Source organism: Squalius cephalus (assembly GCF_949319135.1).
Source record: "Squalius cephalus genome assembly, chromosome: 22".
Taxonomy (NCBI): Eukaryota; Metazoa; Chordata; class Actinopteri; order Cypriniformes; family Leuciscidae; genus Squalius; species Squalius cephalus.
The window spans coordinates 267791-285160 of NC_137143.1; the positions used below are offsets into that span (position 1 = coordinate 267791).

The 17370-nt window shown below is 42.8% G+C and overlaps 2 protein-coding genes across 3 annotated transcripts in view; both read left to right on the plus strand.

The window, feature by feature from the left end:
- slc11a2 (solute carrier family 11 member 2) overlaps positions 1–7403 on the plus strand; it is a 46395-nt gene extending 38992 nt beyond the window's left edge. For both annotated transcript variants that reach the window (XM_079858049.1, XM_079858050.1), the window contains exons 15-17: positions 98–171; positions 1472–1625; positions 6316–7403. In XM_079858049.1, coding sequence (XP_079714175.1) covers positions 98–171; positions 1472–1625; positions 6316–6423 — 336 coding nt within the window. In that variant the 3' untranslated portion in view covers positions 6424–7403. The remainder of the gene's footprint in view (positions 1–97; positions 172–1471; positions 1626–6315) is intronic.
- Positions 7404–12813: 5410 nt separating this feature from the next.
- npffl (neuropeptide FF-amide peptide precursor like) lies at positions 12814–15459 on the plus strand (the record flags this gene model as incomplete). The annotated part of the gene is made up of 3 exons (XM_079857903.1): positions 12814–13012; positions 13713–13834; positions 15339–15459. The coding sequence occupies exons 1-3, from the start codon at positions 12863–12865 to the stop codon at positions 15457–15459; spliced, it is 393 nt and encodes a 130-aa protein (XP_079714029.1). The 5' UTR covers positions 12814–12862.
- Positions 15460–17370: the final 1911 nt, after the last annotated feature.

The following is a 17370-nucleotide window of genomic DNA, read 5'->3' on the forward strand; positions in this document are numbered from 1 at the left end:
TGATTCTATAGACACTCCTGATTCTGTAGACACTCCTGACGCCGTAGACACTCCTGACCCGTGCAGCTCTTCTGATCTTCTGCTCTGTTTCCAACAGCTGCCGTTTGCTCTGATCCCCATCCTGACCTTCACCAGTCTGACGTCACTAATGAACGATTTCGCTAACGGACTGTGAGTATCTATACTGTACTGGACTGCAAACCCGAGAAACAATGGGCTGTGTTTATATTCTGGGTTCATCTGTTCGCCTGTATATGCTTCTTCAGTAATCTGTATACTGTATTTGGTCTTTTAATATCCCTGTTAGGGGTGTGAATTGTCACTGGTCTCACAATTCTCCATTACGATTATGTCAACGCGCACACACACACAGTTGCATGCATGCACACACACACACACACACACAGTCGCATGCGCACACACACTTGCGCACACGCTCTAAATGTTAAAATAGCAGGGTTCCCATGGGTCCTTGAAATCCTTGGATGTTTGTAAATCTGAAATAAAAAAATTCAAGGCCCTGGAAGTTTTTGAAAATAAGCATACATAGATACAGGTCCTTGAAGTGTTGAATTTATTTTGTGCAAGACGTTTTCTGGAAAAAATTCCATATTATTCCCTCCGGTGCGCTAATGAGTTATTTCGCCAACACTTATGCATACTAGCTTGCTTTGTAACTTTCTTTACTAACTTGCTTGCTAACCCTGTGTTGTACATTGCCATGGCGTTCACGCGTGCACAAAACAACTACGATGGTACCTCAACGTTGCAAACATTGCAAAAATAGGCTGGTTACATGAGCCTAAGCTCTTTTCAATAAAATCCATGCAACAGTTAACATCTGATCATTTTAGAATACAGTAAAGGATGTACCAAATATTCTTCAGTTTTATGCAAAACAGAAATACGACAAATAGAATATCAGATCTCTGTCATATGGCCAAAAATAAATGCAAGAATAAGCTTTTTTGCATAGTTGTGTTTGACACGTAAAAACTATAACAATGTATCTTACAAGGTAACATGATGTGACCTTGCTCTCACTTGAAATGTGTCCCCACATTAAGTCCTTGAATTTGAGGATATTAGACCTGGAAAGTGCTTGAAAGGTCCTTGAATTTGAAGTTAACCAAGGTGTGGGAACCCTGAAATAGTGAGTGCATTTTTTTTATTACTCGCTTTTGTGTTTTGCTTTCCTCCGCCAACTTACACTAGCGTGAAAAGCGTGTATGTGAAATGTAAAAAATGACTGGTGACCGATGGAGGAAAGCCTTGCTTTGCCCTCCAATATAAGGGTGTGACGTCACTTGAAAACTATGAACCGCACTTTATACAAAGCAGCTTCACAGTAGGAAAATAACGATCAGTGAGGTAAACTTCATCAAATCAGGCAGCTGTTTCAGTAGATCTGATCAACAGTTCCAGTCCTGTCGTGTTGTCCAGTGGACTGAGGATTGTTCTGTGTTTGCAGCGTGTGGAAGATCAGCGGTGGTGTGCTCATCCTGGTGGTGTGTGCCATCAACATGTACTTCGTGGTGGTGTACGTGACAGCTCTCAACAGCACCATCCTCTACGTCTTCTCTGCCCTCCTCTCCATCGCATATCTGAGCTTCGTCATCTACCTGGTGAGATCATGCGCAGTGTCTGAACTCTAGACTCAATGCATCCTTCATTTGAATGGCTCAGTTGTGCAGATCAGGTCAGCAGTTCGTCAGATGAAGTTTTAGACATCAATATTCCATCATATCCAGTGACAGAGTAAGAACAGCTGGAGCTGCGAGGTTTCTCTTTATAACCTAACCCTAACAGCAGAGGGCGCTCTAGGCTAGTGTTTAACGGCAGAGGGCGCTCTAGGCTAGTGTTTAACAGCAGACGGCGCTCTAGGCTAGTGTTTAACGGCAGACGGCGCTCTAGGCTAGTGTTTAACGGCAGAGGGCGCTCTAGGCTAGTGTTTAACGGCAGACGGCGCTCTAGGCTAGTGTTTAACGGCAGACGGCGCTCTAGGCTAGTGTTTAACGGCAGAGGGCGCTCTAGGCTAGTGTTTAACGGCAGACGGCGCTCTAGGCTAGTGTTTAACGGCAGAGGGCGCTCTAGGCTAGTGTTTAACGGCAGAGGGCGCTCTAGGCTAGTGTTTAACGGCAGAGGGCGCTCTAGGCTAGTGTTTAACGGCAGAGGGCGCTCTAGGCTAGTGTTTAACGGCAGAGGGCGCTCTAGGCTAGTGTTTAACGGCAGACGGCGCTCTAGGCTAGTGTTTAACAGCAGAGGGCGCTGCAGGCGGCGCTCTAGGCTAGTGTTTAACGGCAGACGGCGCTCTAGGCTAGTGTTTAACGGCAGAGGGCGCTCTAGGCTAGTGTTTAACGGCAGAGGGCGCTCTAGGCTAGTGTTTAACGGCAGAGGGCGCTCTAGGCTAGTGTTTAACAGCAAACGGCGCTCTAGGCTAGTGTTTAACGGCAGAGGGCGCTCTAGGCTAGTGTTTAACGGCAGAGGGCGCTCTAGGCTAGTGTTTAACGGCAGAGGGCGCTCTAGGCTAGTGTTTAACGGCAGAGGGCGCTCTAGGCTAGTGTTTAACGGCAGAGGGCGCTCTAGGCTAGTGTTTAACAGCAGAGGGCGCTCTAGGCTAGTGTTTAACGGCAGAGGGCGCTCTAGGCTAGTGTTTAACGGCAGAGGGCGCTCTAGGCTAGTGTTTAACGGCAGACGGCGCTCTAGGCTAGTGTTTAACGGCAGAGGGCGCTCTAGGCTAGTGTTTAACAGCAGAGGGCGCTCTAGGCTAGTGTTTAACGGCAGAGGGCGCTCTAGGCTAGTGTTTAACGGCAGAGGGCGCTCTAGGCTAGTGTTTAACGGCAGACGGCGCTCTAGGCTAGTGTTTAACGGCAGAGGGCGCTCTAGGCTAGTGTTTAACGGCAGACGGCGCTCTAGGCTAGTGTTTAACGGCAGACGGCGCTCTAGGCTAGTGTTTAACGGCAGACGGCGCTCTAGGCTAGTGTTTAACGGCAGACGGCGCTCTAGGCTAGTGTTTAACGGCAGAGGGCGCTCTAGGCTAGTGTTTAACGGCAGAGGGCGCTCTAGGCTAGTGTTTAACGGCAGAGGGCGCTCTAGGCTAGTGTTTAACGGCAGAGGGCGCTCTAGGCTAGTGTTTAACGGCAGACGGCGCTCTAGGCTAGTGTTTAACGGCAGAGGGCGCTCTAGGCTAGTGTTTAACGGCAGAGGGCGCTCTAGGCTAGTGTTTAACGGCAGAGGGCGCTCTAGGCTAGTGTTTAACGGCAGACGGCGCTCTAGGCTAGTGTTTAACGGCAGACGGCGCTCTAGGCTAGTGTTTAACGGCAGACGGCGCTCTAGGCTAGTGTTTAACGGCAGACGGCGCTCTAGGCTAGTGTTTAACGGCAGACGGCGCTCTAGGCTAGTGTTTAACGGCAGAGGGCGTTCTAGGCTAGTGTTTAACGGCAGACGGCGCTCTAGGCTAGTGTTTAATGGCAGAGGGCGTTCTAGGCTAGTGTTTAACGGCAGACGGCGCTCTAGGCTAGTGTTTAACGGCAGACGGCGCTCTAGGCTAGTGTTTAATGGCAGAGGGCGCTCTAGGCTAGTGTTTAACGGCAGAGGGCGTTCTAGGCTAGTGTTTAACGGCAGACGGCGCTCTAGGCTAGTGTTTAACGGCAGAGGGCGTTCTAGGCTAGTGTTTAACGGCAGAGGGCGTTCTAGGCTAGTGTTTAACGGCAGACGGCGCTCTAGGCTAGTGTTTAACGGCAGAGGGCGCTCTAGGCTAGTGTTTAACGGCAGAGGGCGCTCTAGGCTAGTGTTTAACGGCAGAGGGCGCTCTAGGCTAGTGTTTAACGGCAGACGGCGCTCTAGGCTAGTGTTTAACGGCAGAGGGCGCTCTAGGCTAGTGTTTAACGGCAGAGGGCGCTCTAGGCTAGTGTTTAACGGCAGAGGGCGCTCTAGGCTAGTGTTTAACGGCAGAGGGCGCTCTAGGCTAGTGTTTAACGGCAGACGGCGCTCTAGGCTAGTGTTTAACGGCAGAGGGCGCTCTAGGCTAGTGTTTAACGGCAGAGGGCGCTCTAGGCTAGTGTTTAACGGCAGAGGGCGCTCTAGGCTAGTGTTTAACGGCAGAGGGCGCTCTAGGCTAGTGTTTAACGGCAGAGGGCGCTCTAGGCTAGTGTTTAACGGCAGAGGGCGCTCTAGGCTAGTGTTTAACAGCAGACGGCGCTCTAGGCTAGTGTTTAACGGCAGAGGGCGCTCTAGGCTAGTGTTTAACAGCAGAGGGCGCTGCAGGCGGCGCTCTAGGCTAGTGTTTAACAGCAGACGGCGCTCTAGGCTAGTGTTTAACAGCAGAGGGCGCTGCAGGCGGCGCTCTAGGCTAGTGTTTAACGGCAGACGGCGCTCTAGGCTAGTGTTTAACGGCAGGCGGCGCTCTAGGCTAGTGTTTAACGGCAGGCGGCGCTCTAGGCTAGTGTTTAACGGCAGAGGGCACTCTAGGCTAGTGTTTAACGGCAGAGGGCGCTCTAGGCTAGTGTTTAACGGCAGACGGCGCTCTAGGCTAGTGTTTAACGGCAGAGGGCGCTCTAGGCTAGTGTTTAACGGCAGACGGCGCTCTAGGCTAGTGTTTAACGGCAGAGGGCGCTCTAGGCTAGTGTTTAACGGCAGAGGGCGCTCTAGGCTAGTGTTTAACGGCAGACGGCGCTCTAGGCTAGTGTTTAACGGCAGAGGGCGCTCTAGGCTAGTGTTTAACGGCAGACGGCGCTCTAGGCTAGTGTTTAACGGCAGAGGGCGCTCTAGGCTAGTGTTTAACGGCAGACGGCGCTCTAGGCTAGTGTTTAACGGCAGACGGCGCTCTAGGCTAGTGTTTAACGGCAGGCGGCGCTCTAGGCTAGTGTTTAACGGCAGAGGGCACTCTAGGCTAGTGTTTAACGGCAGAGGGCGCTCTAGGCTAGTGTTTAACAGCAGACGGCGCTCTAGGCTAGTGTTTAACAGCAGAGGGCGCTGCAGGCGGCGCTCTAGGCTAGTGTTTAACGGCAGAGGGCACTCTAGGCTAGTGTTTAACGGCAGAGGGCGCTCTAGGCTAGTGTTTAACGGCAGACGGCGCTCTAGGCTAGTGTTTAACGGCAGAGGGCGCTCTAGGCTAGTGTTTAACAGCAGAGGGCGCTCTAGGCTAGTGTTTAACGGCGCGCTCTAGGCTAGTGTTTAACGGCAGAGGGCGCTCTAGGCTAGTGTTTAACGGCAGAGTGCGTTCTAGGCTAGTGTTTAACGGCGCGCTCTAGGCTAGTGTTTAACAGCAGAGTGCGCTCTAGGCTAGTGTTTAACGGCAGACGGCGCTCTAGGCTAGTGTTTAACGGCAGAGGGCGTTCTAGGCTAGTGTTTAACGGCAGAGTGCGTTCTAGGCTAGTGTTTAACGGCGCGCTCTAGGCTAGTGTTTAACAGCAGAGGGCGCTCTAGGCTAGTGTTTAACGGCAGAGGGCGTTCTAGGCTAGTGTTTAACGGCAGACGGCGCTCTAGGCTAGTGTTTAACGGCGCGCTCTAGGCTAGTGTTTAACGGCGCGCTCTAGACTAGTGTTTAACGGCGCGCTCTAGACTAGTGTTTAACAGCAGAGTGCGTTCTAGGCTGGGGTAATACACTTGTTATTCACTTCAACCTTTTCGAACTTTATGAACGATTATTTTATAGAAGGTTTCAGTGGTGTGTGTGTGTGTAAGCCAGCAGATTACGGCTGTTTCTAACGCACACACTTCATCTGCTGTTTACATGATGCTTTTATCCAAAACTTACCAAAAATTAAAACTTAACTTGCATTGCATTTCAAGGTTCACACATTCACATTCTTAACAATTCTTGCTTTCCCTGGGACTCGAACTCATGACCTCAGCGTTGCAAGCGCCAATGCTCTGCTGTTTGAGCTACAGGAAAGCTAAAAACTAAAATCATTTTTGCTGTTAAAACTGAAGCTCAGAATCGACTCGAGAGAGAATCGCGATGCATTCGGAGAAAATTGGAATCGATCCAGAATCATTTCTTGATTCTTTCCAAATCGATTTATTGTCCCAGCCCTAGTATTAAAGTTGTTTGAGTTTGAACTGGTTTTGACACACTAGGCTTTTTGCTGTACGTCTCATTTGCTGAGAGTCAGGAATGTTGTCAGAATTCCCTCATATGGGCGTCTCTTATGACACGCATCGCTCATTTAAAATACTACAAATTCACTAAGAAGTAATTCATTTGCGTACGTGCATGTTGTGAGTCAGGTGGGGGTCTCTCCTGTGCGCATGGATGATCAGCTATTAGTGTGTGGGAGCCGTGGTCATGTGTGCCGTTTCTTCTGTCCTCAGGTCTGGATCTGTCTGATCGCTCTCGGCGTCTCTCGTCTGGACTTCAGAGGAACAGTTCAGTTTCCACCAGCCGTTCTGATCGACGAACAGCCGGAGCTCGATTCCTGAACCAAACGCATGATCGCGTCCAAAGTATGAACGTTTGTTCTTCTAATGTGAGGAACGTCCATACTGTGACAAACAGTACAATCCAAATATTTGTTTCTTTTCCTGTGTTTCCTTTCCTGATCCGTGGCTCTTTTCCTTTGCCACGTTTTATAGATCTACTATTGTAGGTCTGGCAGAACCGATAGAGTAGATCTACTGAAATAAGTTATTTACTGCAACAGTTGCATAAATATGCATTTAAAATAATTAATTACTGAAATGACAAAAGAACAGTCTGTGAAGATGATTCAAAGTCAGTTTATGACTCACTAACTTACTAATGATGGAGGGCAGACTGGATGATTTCAACCGTTATTTAAAGGGTCTTACATATTTGTTGTTTTTGTTAACATGAATACACCGATGAAGTGTTTTATGACCTGTAGTCATATTTTCACACTAAAACGTGTGTTTTAAGTAAATAGCTGAATCAAGGAAGAATGAGTATTTATTTCATAGAGGGAACGGCAGAAACGGCATCAGACGCGTCAGCTCATGAACCCTGTCGTCTGACGGTCTTTATCTGGGCTGAACTCAAACGTTCTGCTTCTCGTTTCCGTCAATAAATCATTCATCCATCATCATTTTCATTGAATCATTTCACATCCATGCTAATTGTGCATGAATACTACAAACCTTCATCTGTTTAGTAAACAGATTTTCTGCCTTCATTTGACAATATAACACCAGTGAGGCGTAACGCAGTTGATTCCGCTTTTCTAAAACCTTTCAAGAAGCCACAAAAGTGCCTTTAAATCAATTCGACAAACGGCTCCATGTCATATTCTACATTCTTGTCATTGATCTTCTGAAGTTTCGTCTCATTCATGTTTGTGCTCTGAAATGCCAGTCGTGATGACTTTAATTTACTGTTTCTCTCGTAATAACAGATGTGAGTTATTGTGGCGTAAGCCGTGTTTCGTTCTGGTGTTTGTTTTAAACACATTCCATGCTGTAAAACATGAAGAATGGCTGAGATGTATTTATGTTTGCGAGACGTGATCCGTATGCCCTGATGTACATTATTGACACTGTACATGCTGACAAACGAATAAAAGTCCAAAATGTCACCAGCTTCAAGTCTGATATCAGATGTTTTATTGCTGCAGAAACAACTCACGAACTGTGTGAATCTGCAGAAAATAACATTGTGTGCAAACAGAAGATTGTGCAGTAAATGTACAGCAATGAAGGGGAAAATCATGTTTCAATTAAACAAATATAGCCTTTACATACAAGTACCTGACAATATGAAGTCCACCGTCAACTAAATAATAAGTATATATAATAGTAATAATAAAATAAGCTTTGTTAGTCTGTTTGTCTCTCAGATCTGCCTTCATAAGCAAGTATGCATACATTAATGAGATGCTAATACAGTGATGTGTGCATAAGGTTGTGTTTGCTGTGGCTCGGAGACGAGAGTGTGAGTTACACGGACCTCGGGTACTGACCTGTCAAACGCATCATCACTTCACATGATGTTTATACCATAAATAAACCTGGTAGTTTAGTACTTTACATGTGCTTTAGTGCGTTAGTCAACACATCGAAACACGTGCCCTTCTTTAAAGCACTACAAATGATTATTAAGACATGAATTAAAAAGTACTTGAAAGTAAAACTTAATTTAAGTAGACATTATTTAAAGGTGTGTTAAGAAACAGTAATGAACATGTACAGCTAAAAGGCCTTTTATTTCATTGATATAAGTACAGTTTCAGTAACATGGGTTAGAAGTGCACATTTAAGAGTTAAGTGCACTTCTTTTTCACAAGGGTGGTGTATATAAGCCTCCCTGATGCCTGTGAGATTAGCAGTCAGTAGTTCAGCAAGCGATCATGATGAGCTGGAGCCCGGTCTGGTGTAAAGCCTCGTCAGGAACAGTGGATCTCTCGAACGCTTCAGCGTCAGACTCACTGAATCTCCATCATGTTCACTCATTCACACACGTTTGGCAGATGCTTTTATCTAAAGAGTCTTACACGTTCAGCATCGCTGCCGTAAAGCTGCCTCATGATGTCTGGCAGATGTCTAGATGAGCGCTAACCGTAGTATCAACAGAGCATTTCAGACTCGACTCTGCACAGTTTGCACTTCATCAAGATTTCCGGCATGGCCATTGTCTGTTTTGTGCTGTTTTTAGTAATCTTGCTGTGACTCATCACTGGACGTGTGAATTAAGCTGTAATAAGACAGAAACCGTATCTGTCACCTCAAATACTCATCAATGCTTTAGTCTGTAAGCCTATTAGTTGTCATGGTGGTTAATGGATGTGTTGCGTAGGTTCGTCCCTGATGACATGACCAGCACTTTAATGGCAGATTTGTGTTTTATCCCTGTGTGTGTGTGTGTGTGTATGTGTGTGTGTGTGTGTGTGTGTTCAGGCTTCAGCTGGTTGGTTCAGGAAGCTTGTTTCACAGCTAAAAGGGACCATTCTCAGTACTTTAGCTGTAACGTTCCGGCAAGATTCTCTCAAAGTTATGAACAAATGTACTTCCAAAGTTATCTGGTCTTTAATAATGTTCTCTAAACGATAGCACTAAAACATTATTTAAACATTGTTCATGGAAAAAAAATTCTGAAACATGTAGTTGGACGTTCATGTAACGTTTTTTAAATGTTGCTCCTTGTTTCAGAACATTCAGAAATAACGGTTTCATAACTTAATGGGAACGGTAGCAAAACATTCTCAGAATTGTTTGTTTGTGTGCTGGTTTCCACATGAAAAGGTAATTGCTTTTTATCTCAAAATGATGACTTTTTTCTTACAATGGCAAGTTTAAATCTCAAAATTCTGAGAAAAAAAAGTAATTCTGATGACATTCTGAATTCTGATGACATTCTGACTTTTTTTCTCACAGTTCTGAGTGTATATCTACTGTAAATTAACAGAAATTCAGAATTGAGAGGAGTTTACTAATTGAGTTACACATCTGTTCCCTGTTCTGTTAATGATCTTCCCTTGTGTATTTAAGTCTTAGGGGCCGTTTACACTCCACTGTTTTCAACTAAAAATGGAAGACTTTTTGTGCGTTTTGGCCGTTCATTTACACGACAACGGATTTTGGTGGCATGAAAACACAAACTTTTGCAAGACACTCTTATCTCTGTGTAAACTACTGTGAAACTGTGAAAACGGTGACGTCATGCACATGCGTAGTACGTATGTCATTGTCCAGTTCAGTTCTCATATAATGGTGTCAGTGCAGGCAGATCAATAATATTGTTGAATATTTAATTAATTAATTAATGAAACATTCTATTTAAAAGAATGTTGTGGTCAATGGTGTCAAATGCAGCACTAAGATCGAGTAACACTAATAGAGAGACACAACCACGATCGGATGATAAGAGCAAATCATTTGTGACTCTAATGAGAGCTGTCTCAGTACTATGGTACGGTCTAAATCCTGACTGGAAATCCTCGCAGATATCATTTCTTTCTATAAAGGAACACAGTTGTGAGGATACTGCCTTTTCTAGTATCTTTGACAGAAAAGGTAGATTCGAGATCGGCCTGTAATTGACTAATTCTGTAGGATCAAGTTGCGTTTTTTTAACAAGCGGTTTAATCATAGCCAGCTTAAAAGTGAGTGGCCGAGCTCCACCTCAGCCACTGATTCCTGGCTCCACCTAGGCTTCTTCTTCCATTGGTTCTGTCTCGGCCTTTCGTCCTGGCTGTGCTCTGGGTCTTCACGTTCCATCATCTCCTCCCTTCATTGTCTCCTCCGTGGGGTTTCCCTCTGCTAGCCTCTCCTCTGTCACAGTGTTTCAGGATCGCATCCTCCTCCGAAGTTTCTGTAATGGTCTCGTTTATTCTGTTTTGGTTTCATTTTCATTCTTTTCCGTGTTCCTGTTTGCCTGAGTTCTCGTTCCTTGTTAGTTGCTAAGTTTCTAATTGAGTCACACACCTGTTCCCTGTTCTGTTAATGGTCTTTCCATGAGTATTTAAGTCCTTAGTTTTTTTCACCCATAGCCATTCAAAAGTTGGTGTGTATTCTAGGGCTGTCACTTTTGAGAAAAATCAAATTCGAACGGGTATCAAATATCAAGAAATGTATTCGAATATATTAGAATATCTACGAGCCCCCCCCCCCCCCCCCCCCGGTTCCACCCCCTCAAAAAAAAAAAAAAAAAACACCGTAATGGAGATTCAATCACAAATTTATTAACAGTCTGACAGTCATAAACAGGACTCAGGCCATAGCCTGTCTGAAAAATTATTTTTGACTTAATGTTTGAAACAGCAGGTTATCAACTTAATCTATATGAAGTGCCACTATGCACTATGCATAGCCAATCACAAAATTAGGCTAACGTTACATGGAAAAAAAGGTGCTGACCAGTTGTGCAGGAAAGTATGCAGTCATACGATGTTGGACGCCTGGCGATGCTCTGGCCGTCTGCTGTCTCTGACTCCGCTGCCTCTTTTGGATGGTAACTTGACAGGTGAGCGCGAAGATTGGATGTCGAGGATGCGTAAGTAAACCATTTTTTGCAAATTCGGCGAACTACCTTATCTTTAACGGTTACCGTATTTTCCGGACTATAAGTCGCTCCGGAGTATAAGTCGCATCAGTCAAAAAATGCATCATGAAGAGGAAAAAAACATATATAAGTTGCACTGGACTATAAGTCGCATTTATTTCGAAATTTATTTCACAAAAAAAAACAATGTTACGGACGGGACAATTCTCCGTTACAGACGTGACCGCTCTGAAAGCGGCACTAAAAGACGGCTTTAAAACTTTCACAGAGACCTCAAACAGAAAGCACAAAGCCTGTCTTTAAATTTCATTATATAATTTCAAATATAGTAGAAAATATTTAATCACGACACGGAGGCGCCGGCGCGTGACCTGGAGCTCGTCTCATAAATGAACCGAAACTCAGCCTATAAGGTAGCCTACTCGCCTCACAGACCTGAGACATATATAGAAAGCTTGAAATGTCTACTTTTAAACAGAACAATTCAAAACAAAAGAAAACAGACTGTTCTCTGCTTATGTAATCCGTATGAAATGTGGCGCGTTCAATACTACAAAGATCGCGAGTCTGCATCGTCAAATTCATCTTTGCAGCCGACACAGAAAACACTTGTTTATTAGTAAAAAATTAAAATGTCTCCTTGCTATATTTGACATATTCATATCATTACTTTTGCCAGTTCTTTGTGACAGCTTTTAGGTGCTTTATTGGCCGCGCCACCCTCACATGTTACATGAGCGCGTCAGCACCGCATCAGCACCGAAAACAGGAGATTTTTTTTTTTCTTTTTGGGGGCATTTTGTTTGTGTTCAGGCTTTCTCAGTTGTCTTTAGGTTAATGTTTCATTTAACATTTTTTTAGTTGTTTTCAGTTAATTTGTTCAGGGCTAGGCTACAGGAGCAGCATCTGTACTCTCACGGCTGTAGACGGGAATGTATCTCTTGGTTCATGTCAGTCAGTATGTATTCATTTTGATATATAATCCGGAAAATATGGTACTTTACCATCTACGGTGTAGAACCCAGAATATTTCCAGACACTACTTTTTAGATGAGTTGGGTTAGATGTGCGTTATCTTCCATTTTCAGAACAGGGTGGCTATAGGCTATTATTCGCTTGATTTGGTCATGTGCCTATACGCTACAATACGTTTAGAGCGGCCGCTACTGGATGAGATGGCAAACAATAAAATAAAAAACAAACGGTCTTAATCATAGACTGTAAAAAATGCGCTACACATGGCACTTTAAAAACCGAATAGTTTATTTATAGTTCGATTACGGATATTTCACGTCATGTTCGAATGCATATTCGAATATCGAATAAAAAGTGACAGCCCTAGTGTATTCTACTAAAGTAACATTTTTGTAAGCATTTAAAACAAAAACAGTATATTAAAATCACATTCTCCGGTATCAATCGTTCTGCTGTCTTTGAGATAAATGTTAATGAATCGAAACTCCAGGACCTCAATCATATCAGATATATTTTCACATGAGTATCTTATTAGTATAGCAGTAAAATAGTAATTACTATAGTATATTATGACTCTCTGATGTCTTTAACGACTTTAATGAAATGATTTTGTGTCATTGAGAACTGGCAGTGTCATTGATTGATATGAGCAAAGAAAGAGCTGGCTAATGTATTGGGAGTGTGTTTGCTGATCTAGATTTAATAAGTATGTTCATCCCTGAGTTCCTGTGGGATCCATAATACAGACCATCACCAAATCCCCAGCATAACAGATGGACCGTCGAACACTCATTAGTCTCTGGAGTCACACACTCGCTGTATATAAGGACAGTTGCCACGGCCGTTCGAAAGCTTGGCCAGATTGGCTCCTCGTACACCATAAAACTAGTGCAGATCCACATGAGCAGAGCCTGAACTAGTCAGACTGCAGTGATGGATGCAGGTGTGTGGTTGGTGATGGGCGTACTGCTGGTGATGACTGATATGAGCCAGTCCATCCCGAAGGATGACGTGCTGGAGCAGAGCAAACACCCGCTGGAATCACGTGAGGACTCCGACGGGAACATGCTGGAGAGTCGAGGGGTAAAAGACACGCACAACATTCAGTGATGATCTGTTCATCTAATCCTGCTGTAAAAGTTCAGTAGTGCCACACTGTACTGCTATTTTTAGGGCAGTAACTCAAAAAAAGAAGTCTTGTATGTAATGATGAAGTTTAGTCATATAACATACTAAAAGTATAATCAAGTACTTTACATGTGCTTGAGTATGTTAGTCAACACAGCAAAATAAGTGTACTTTAAAGCATGACAAAACGTTATTTAAACAATGATTAAAAATGTACTTGAAAGTAAAATTTTATTTTGACTATTACAAAGTGCACTTTTAAATTTTAATGTTATAGTCATTTGTTAGTATTATATTAACTTTATTATTTTAAAAGAAAAAATAACTTTTACCACAATACCTTTAAAAGAACCAATCAAACCAATAAAAGTACCAAGACATCTTGTTTCTTGTTGGATGGTATAACCTTGTTGGTCGTTTGAAACCTATTCAAATACTGTTTGAATCATCAGAAGCAGCCGATAGAGTCTTATGGCTATGAAATGTGGTCTGCAAAGTCTCTAAATTAAAGGACGTTCACCACAGCTCGTTTCTGTAGCATGTTTGACCGACATTCAAGTAAAAGAGCACCTGGTCAATCTGAAATACTGTGTAACATCAGTGTTTGTGAAGAAACCGAGATGGTGATGATGACGGTGTTATTGATATGTATCAGGCCACTGAGGAGCAGATGGATCATCTACTGGAGGATCGTCTTCTGGTAGAAATGTTGCGGTCTTTACTCCACGACTCTCAGAGATATGAGCGCAACCCTTCAGTGCTGCACCAGCCCCAGCGGTGCGTATATTCCAACCAGCCACAGCACATTATAATCTTTAAAGTAACCATCTTAAAGGCACAATATGTAACTTTTTTGCTTTAAAAATAGCAAAAATCACTATATCTATGTTACATATTTTTTTTAGTTGTGTACTTACATTATCCCGACTGTTTCCAACAACTTTCAAACCAGGAGAAATTTTAATTTAATTCGAAGACACGTCCCGTTTCTTTATTTCCGTTTTGTTGCAGTCAATGGCTTCATATCCGCGTTCTCCCTACCACTACCACTACCACTGTGTAGTTCGTAATGTCTATCTGCATGCTGTTGTTGTTTCGTTCAAACATTACGGACCATGGCAAGCAGACTTTGGATAAAAAAGGAGAACTAAACCGAGAATCAATATCAGCGCGGTGTTTTCGAGATGCGAGAGCTCCCATAGACAGTATATAAACGAGAGCTCCTACATGTACTTTATTAAACAGGTGAGCACATTTACATAAAACTAATCACCGTTATATAGTTCAACAATGATAAAATGTTAGAATAAGATCTAATGTTGATCTAGCTTACTGCTAGTCTCATACAGACAAACTAACACATACATTTCAACACATGTAAATGCAGTTTAGTGTGCTAGTGTAATGTTAGACCAGGTGAAACAGCGCTGCGTTACCTCACAAGTTTAATTTGTCTAATAAACTGACCTGTGAGTTGTAATTCTGCGTGTAGTTCGGTAGAATGAAATGTCCATATTCCTTTTATATCCGCGGGACTCGCGTCGCGTGTGGAGCTGATAGCTGTCTCTTAGCAATCCCGAACTGCTTCATATCACAGTCATGATAAAAGCATCGATGTATTCACTCATCCATAAACATTATTAGATCGGCCGGCTTGACGTTGACGACAAGATCCATAATTCTTAGCAAATGTTGCGTCATCAAACTACGCCTTTGTTATTGTAAAGAGGTTAGCGACCCCTAGCGGCGAAAAATTCCATACTGTCCGATTAAATTATGATGATGAATGTCAACCAGGTAAAAACTCATGAGCTGTTTTTTTGTGTAACTGTGAAACATTCTATTCTTGTCATACTGGTCAAGTACTGAATAATATTATATGTTGTTACACAAACAGTCATCATATATGTATTCTTACTACAAATTTGTAGATTTATTCATTAGTAAATGATTTTAGACTTGCCACAGTATTAGTGATTCAAAAAGAGGCAATAACATGAGGAATGCAACCGCTTTATTGATGTAGCGGAGGCAGGAAAACATGCAGGAAGGTGTCAGTGATGAAGAGGAAGGGGCCCGAGACCGAACCCTGAGGTACCCCAGCGGTTAGGCGGCGTTAGACAGCATAAGTGCATCGCTTGCTCAGCTGTTCTTTAATATTCTACACCAGTTATAACATGTTAATGAGTGTTGAAGATTGTGGTCCATAATATTCTCTGGCATTAAAGAGACAAAAATATTCACATTGAGTCAACGCTGGCATTATTCTTCTGCTTTCCAGGTTTGGTCGGGGGGCTCGGAGTGGCTCGTCCACAGAGGAAAGGATACAGTCTCGGGACTGGGAGACGGCTCCCGGGCAGATATGGAGCATGGCTGTGCCACAAAGATTTGGCAAAAAATAACACCAAGCCATCATAAAAATTGAGTGATGTCTTCAGAGTATTGTATAAATAGAAAGGTGAATTATTTGATCAGAAACATCTAAAAGCATTTCATTAATTTCTGTCTCCACTACATTCCAAAATAAAAGTCAGCTCTTCTTTGCATTTCATGAAAGATGTGATAGTAATTATAACACATCAAAACAATAATATTTAAGTGTAGTAATTGTTTAATAAGTTCTGTATAAGTGTGAGCGCATGTTTTGATTTTGAATCCATTGTACTTCATAATCGTTGAATGTGTTGTGTAGTGTATTTTCTGTGTATAAATAAATGATCAGCTCTGCTTGTCGAGAGACATTTCTGGTGGTTCTTGTTCTTGACGTTTTGTCAACAGTGTTGGTTGAGCTTTTTATTTATTTTATTTTTATGCAATGCAGGTAATTGTAATCACATTACAAGGAGTAGATCAAGCTCTATTTCATCTGTGATTCAAGACAAGATAACCTCATTTAGTCTGGTGCACATGTTAAACAACCCCAATATGCTGAAGAATCAACAGGATCTCTCTGAAACGTAAGTCAAGTCAAGTCACCTTTATTTATACAGCGCTATTTATAATACAGAGTGTTTTAAAGCAGCTTTACAGTGAAAACAGGAAAATAATGAAAGTTTGTTTCTGCTGTACAGCAGATCTAGAAGAAAATGGCATCATAGTCCATCTTAAGTAAGTTCAGTAATGGTTCATTTTTGTTGTAAAAAAAGTTAATAATTTAGTTAATTTATGTATACAGCCGCTCTGGAGAAAACAGTGATGTCATCGTCCAGCTCAGTTCAGTTCTCATATAATGGTGTCAGTGCAGGAGATCAATAATATTGCTGAATATGAAATGTCCCCAACTAAGCAAGACAAAAGCCAAAGGCGACAGTGAAGGAACTAAAACTCCATCAGTGACAGGATGGAGGAAAACCCTTGGGAGAAGCCAGACTCAGTCTCAGTTCTCCTCTGGCCAACGAACCAACAGTGTGTGATTATGATTCAGGCAGCATTACAGGCCAGAAGTCAGATTGGATCGACACTTTCAGAATATTATCCAGTTCCATCTGGTTTAAGATCGAACTCACGACGCCGGTATGGAGAAGAGTTAGATGAGTCGATGTGACGTGCCGATGAGCCTTCACAGGGGAGAGTCTAGTTGACTCAATCTCTGCGGACACTTCTGTTGTGTTTGCGAAGGATCACACTGACACAGGGAGTAGCATCAACTTATCGTAACTTTTACTTCCATCTCACTTTTTTACTTCCACACGTCTTTTCACACCCAAGTAAATGAACGCATGCATTCGTCAGGCATAACAGAATGATTCAGCACAATCAAACTCTATGCATCACTGAACACTAACTCAATGCATTATTAAACCCACTTGAGAGAACACAACAACTTCAGGGATGTGGTCGTGTCCAGGCGCAGGTCCTCCATCTGATCTGGACACGGCCCCGATCCGGCTGACTACGCCATGCGTTGTGGTTGTGTACATGGTTGAACGTAACAAGCAATGTTATGCAAGAGACATATATTAGATTATTCAAGGTTTTTTTACATTTAAAATATGCACAGCAGAACTGAGTGATACAATAAGTTTTTAATTCATATGATTTCATTTCTATGAAATTCATTCTACATTTCAATTCTACATTTACTAAACATCAATGAAACCTGTGAAACTGAAGAAATATCTTCAATAATATCTTCAATCTTCAAATAATCGTTCATGAACTATACGTGCAAATTAAGTTTTATCCTAAAGTTACTTCTGAAACGAGTGTAAGAACTATATTAAAACTTTTAAAAAAATGAAACAAGCAAATTCACATCAAAACATATCTTAATACACTCCTGCATCAAAGACTCACACAACATATTATTAACT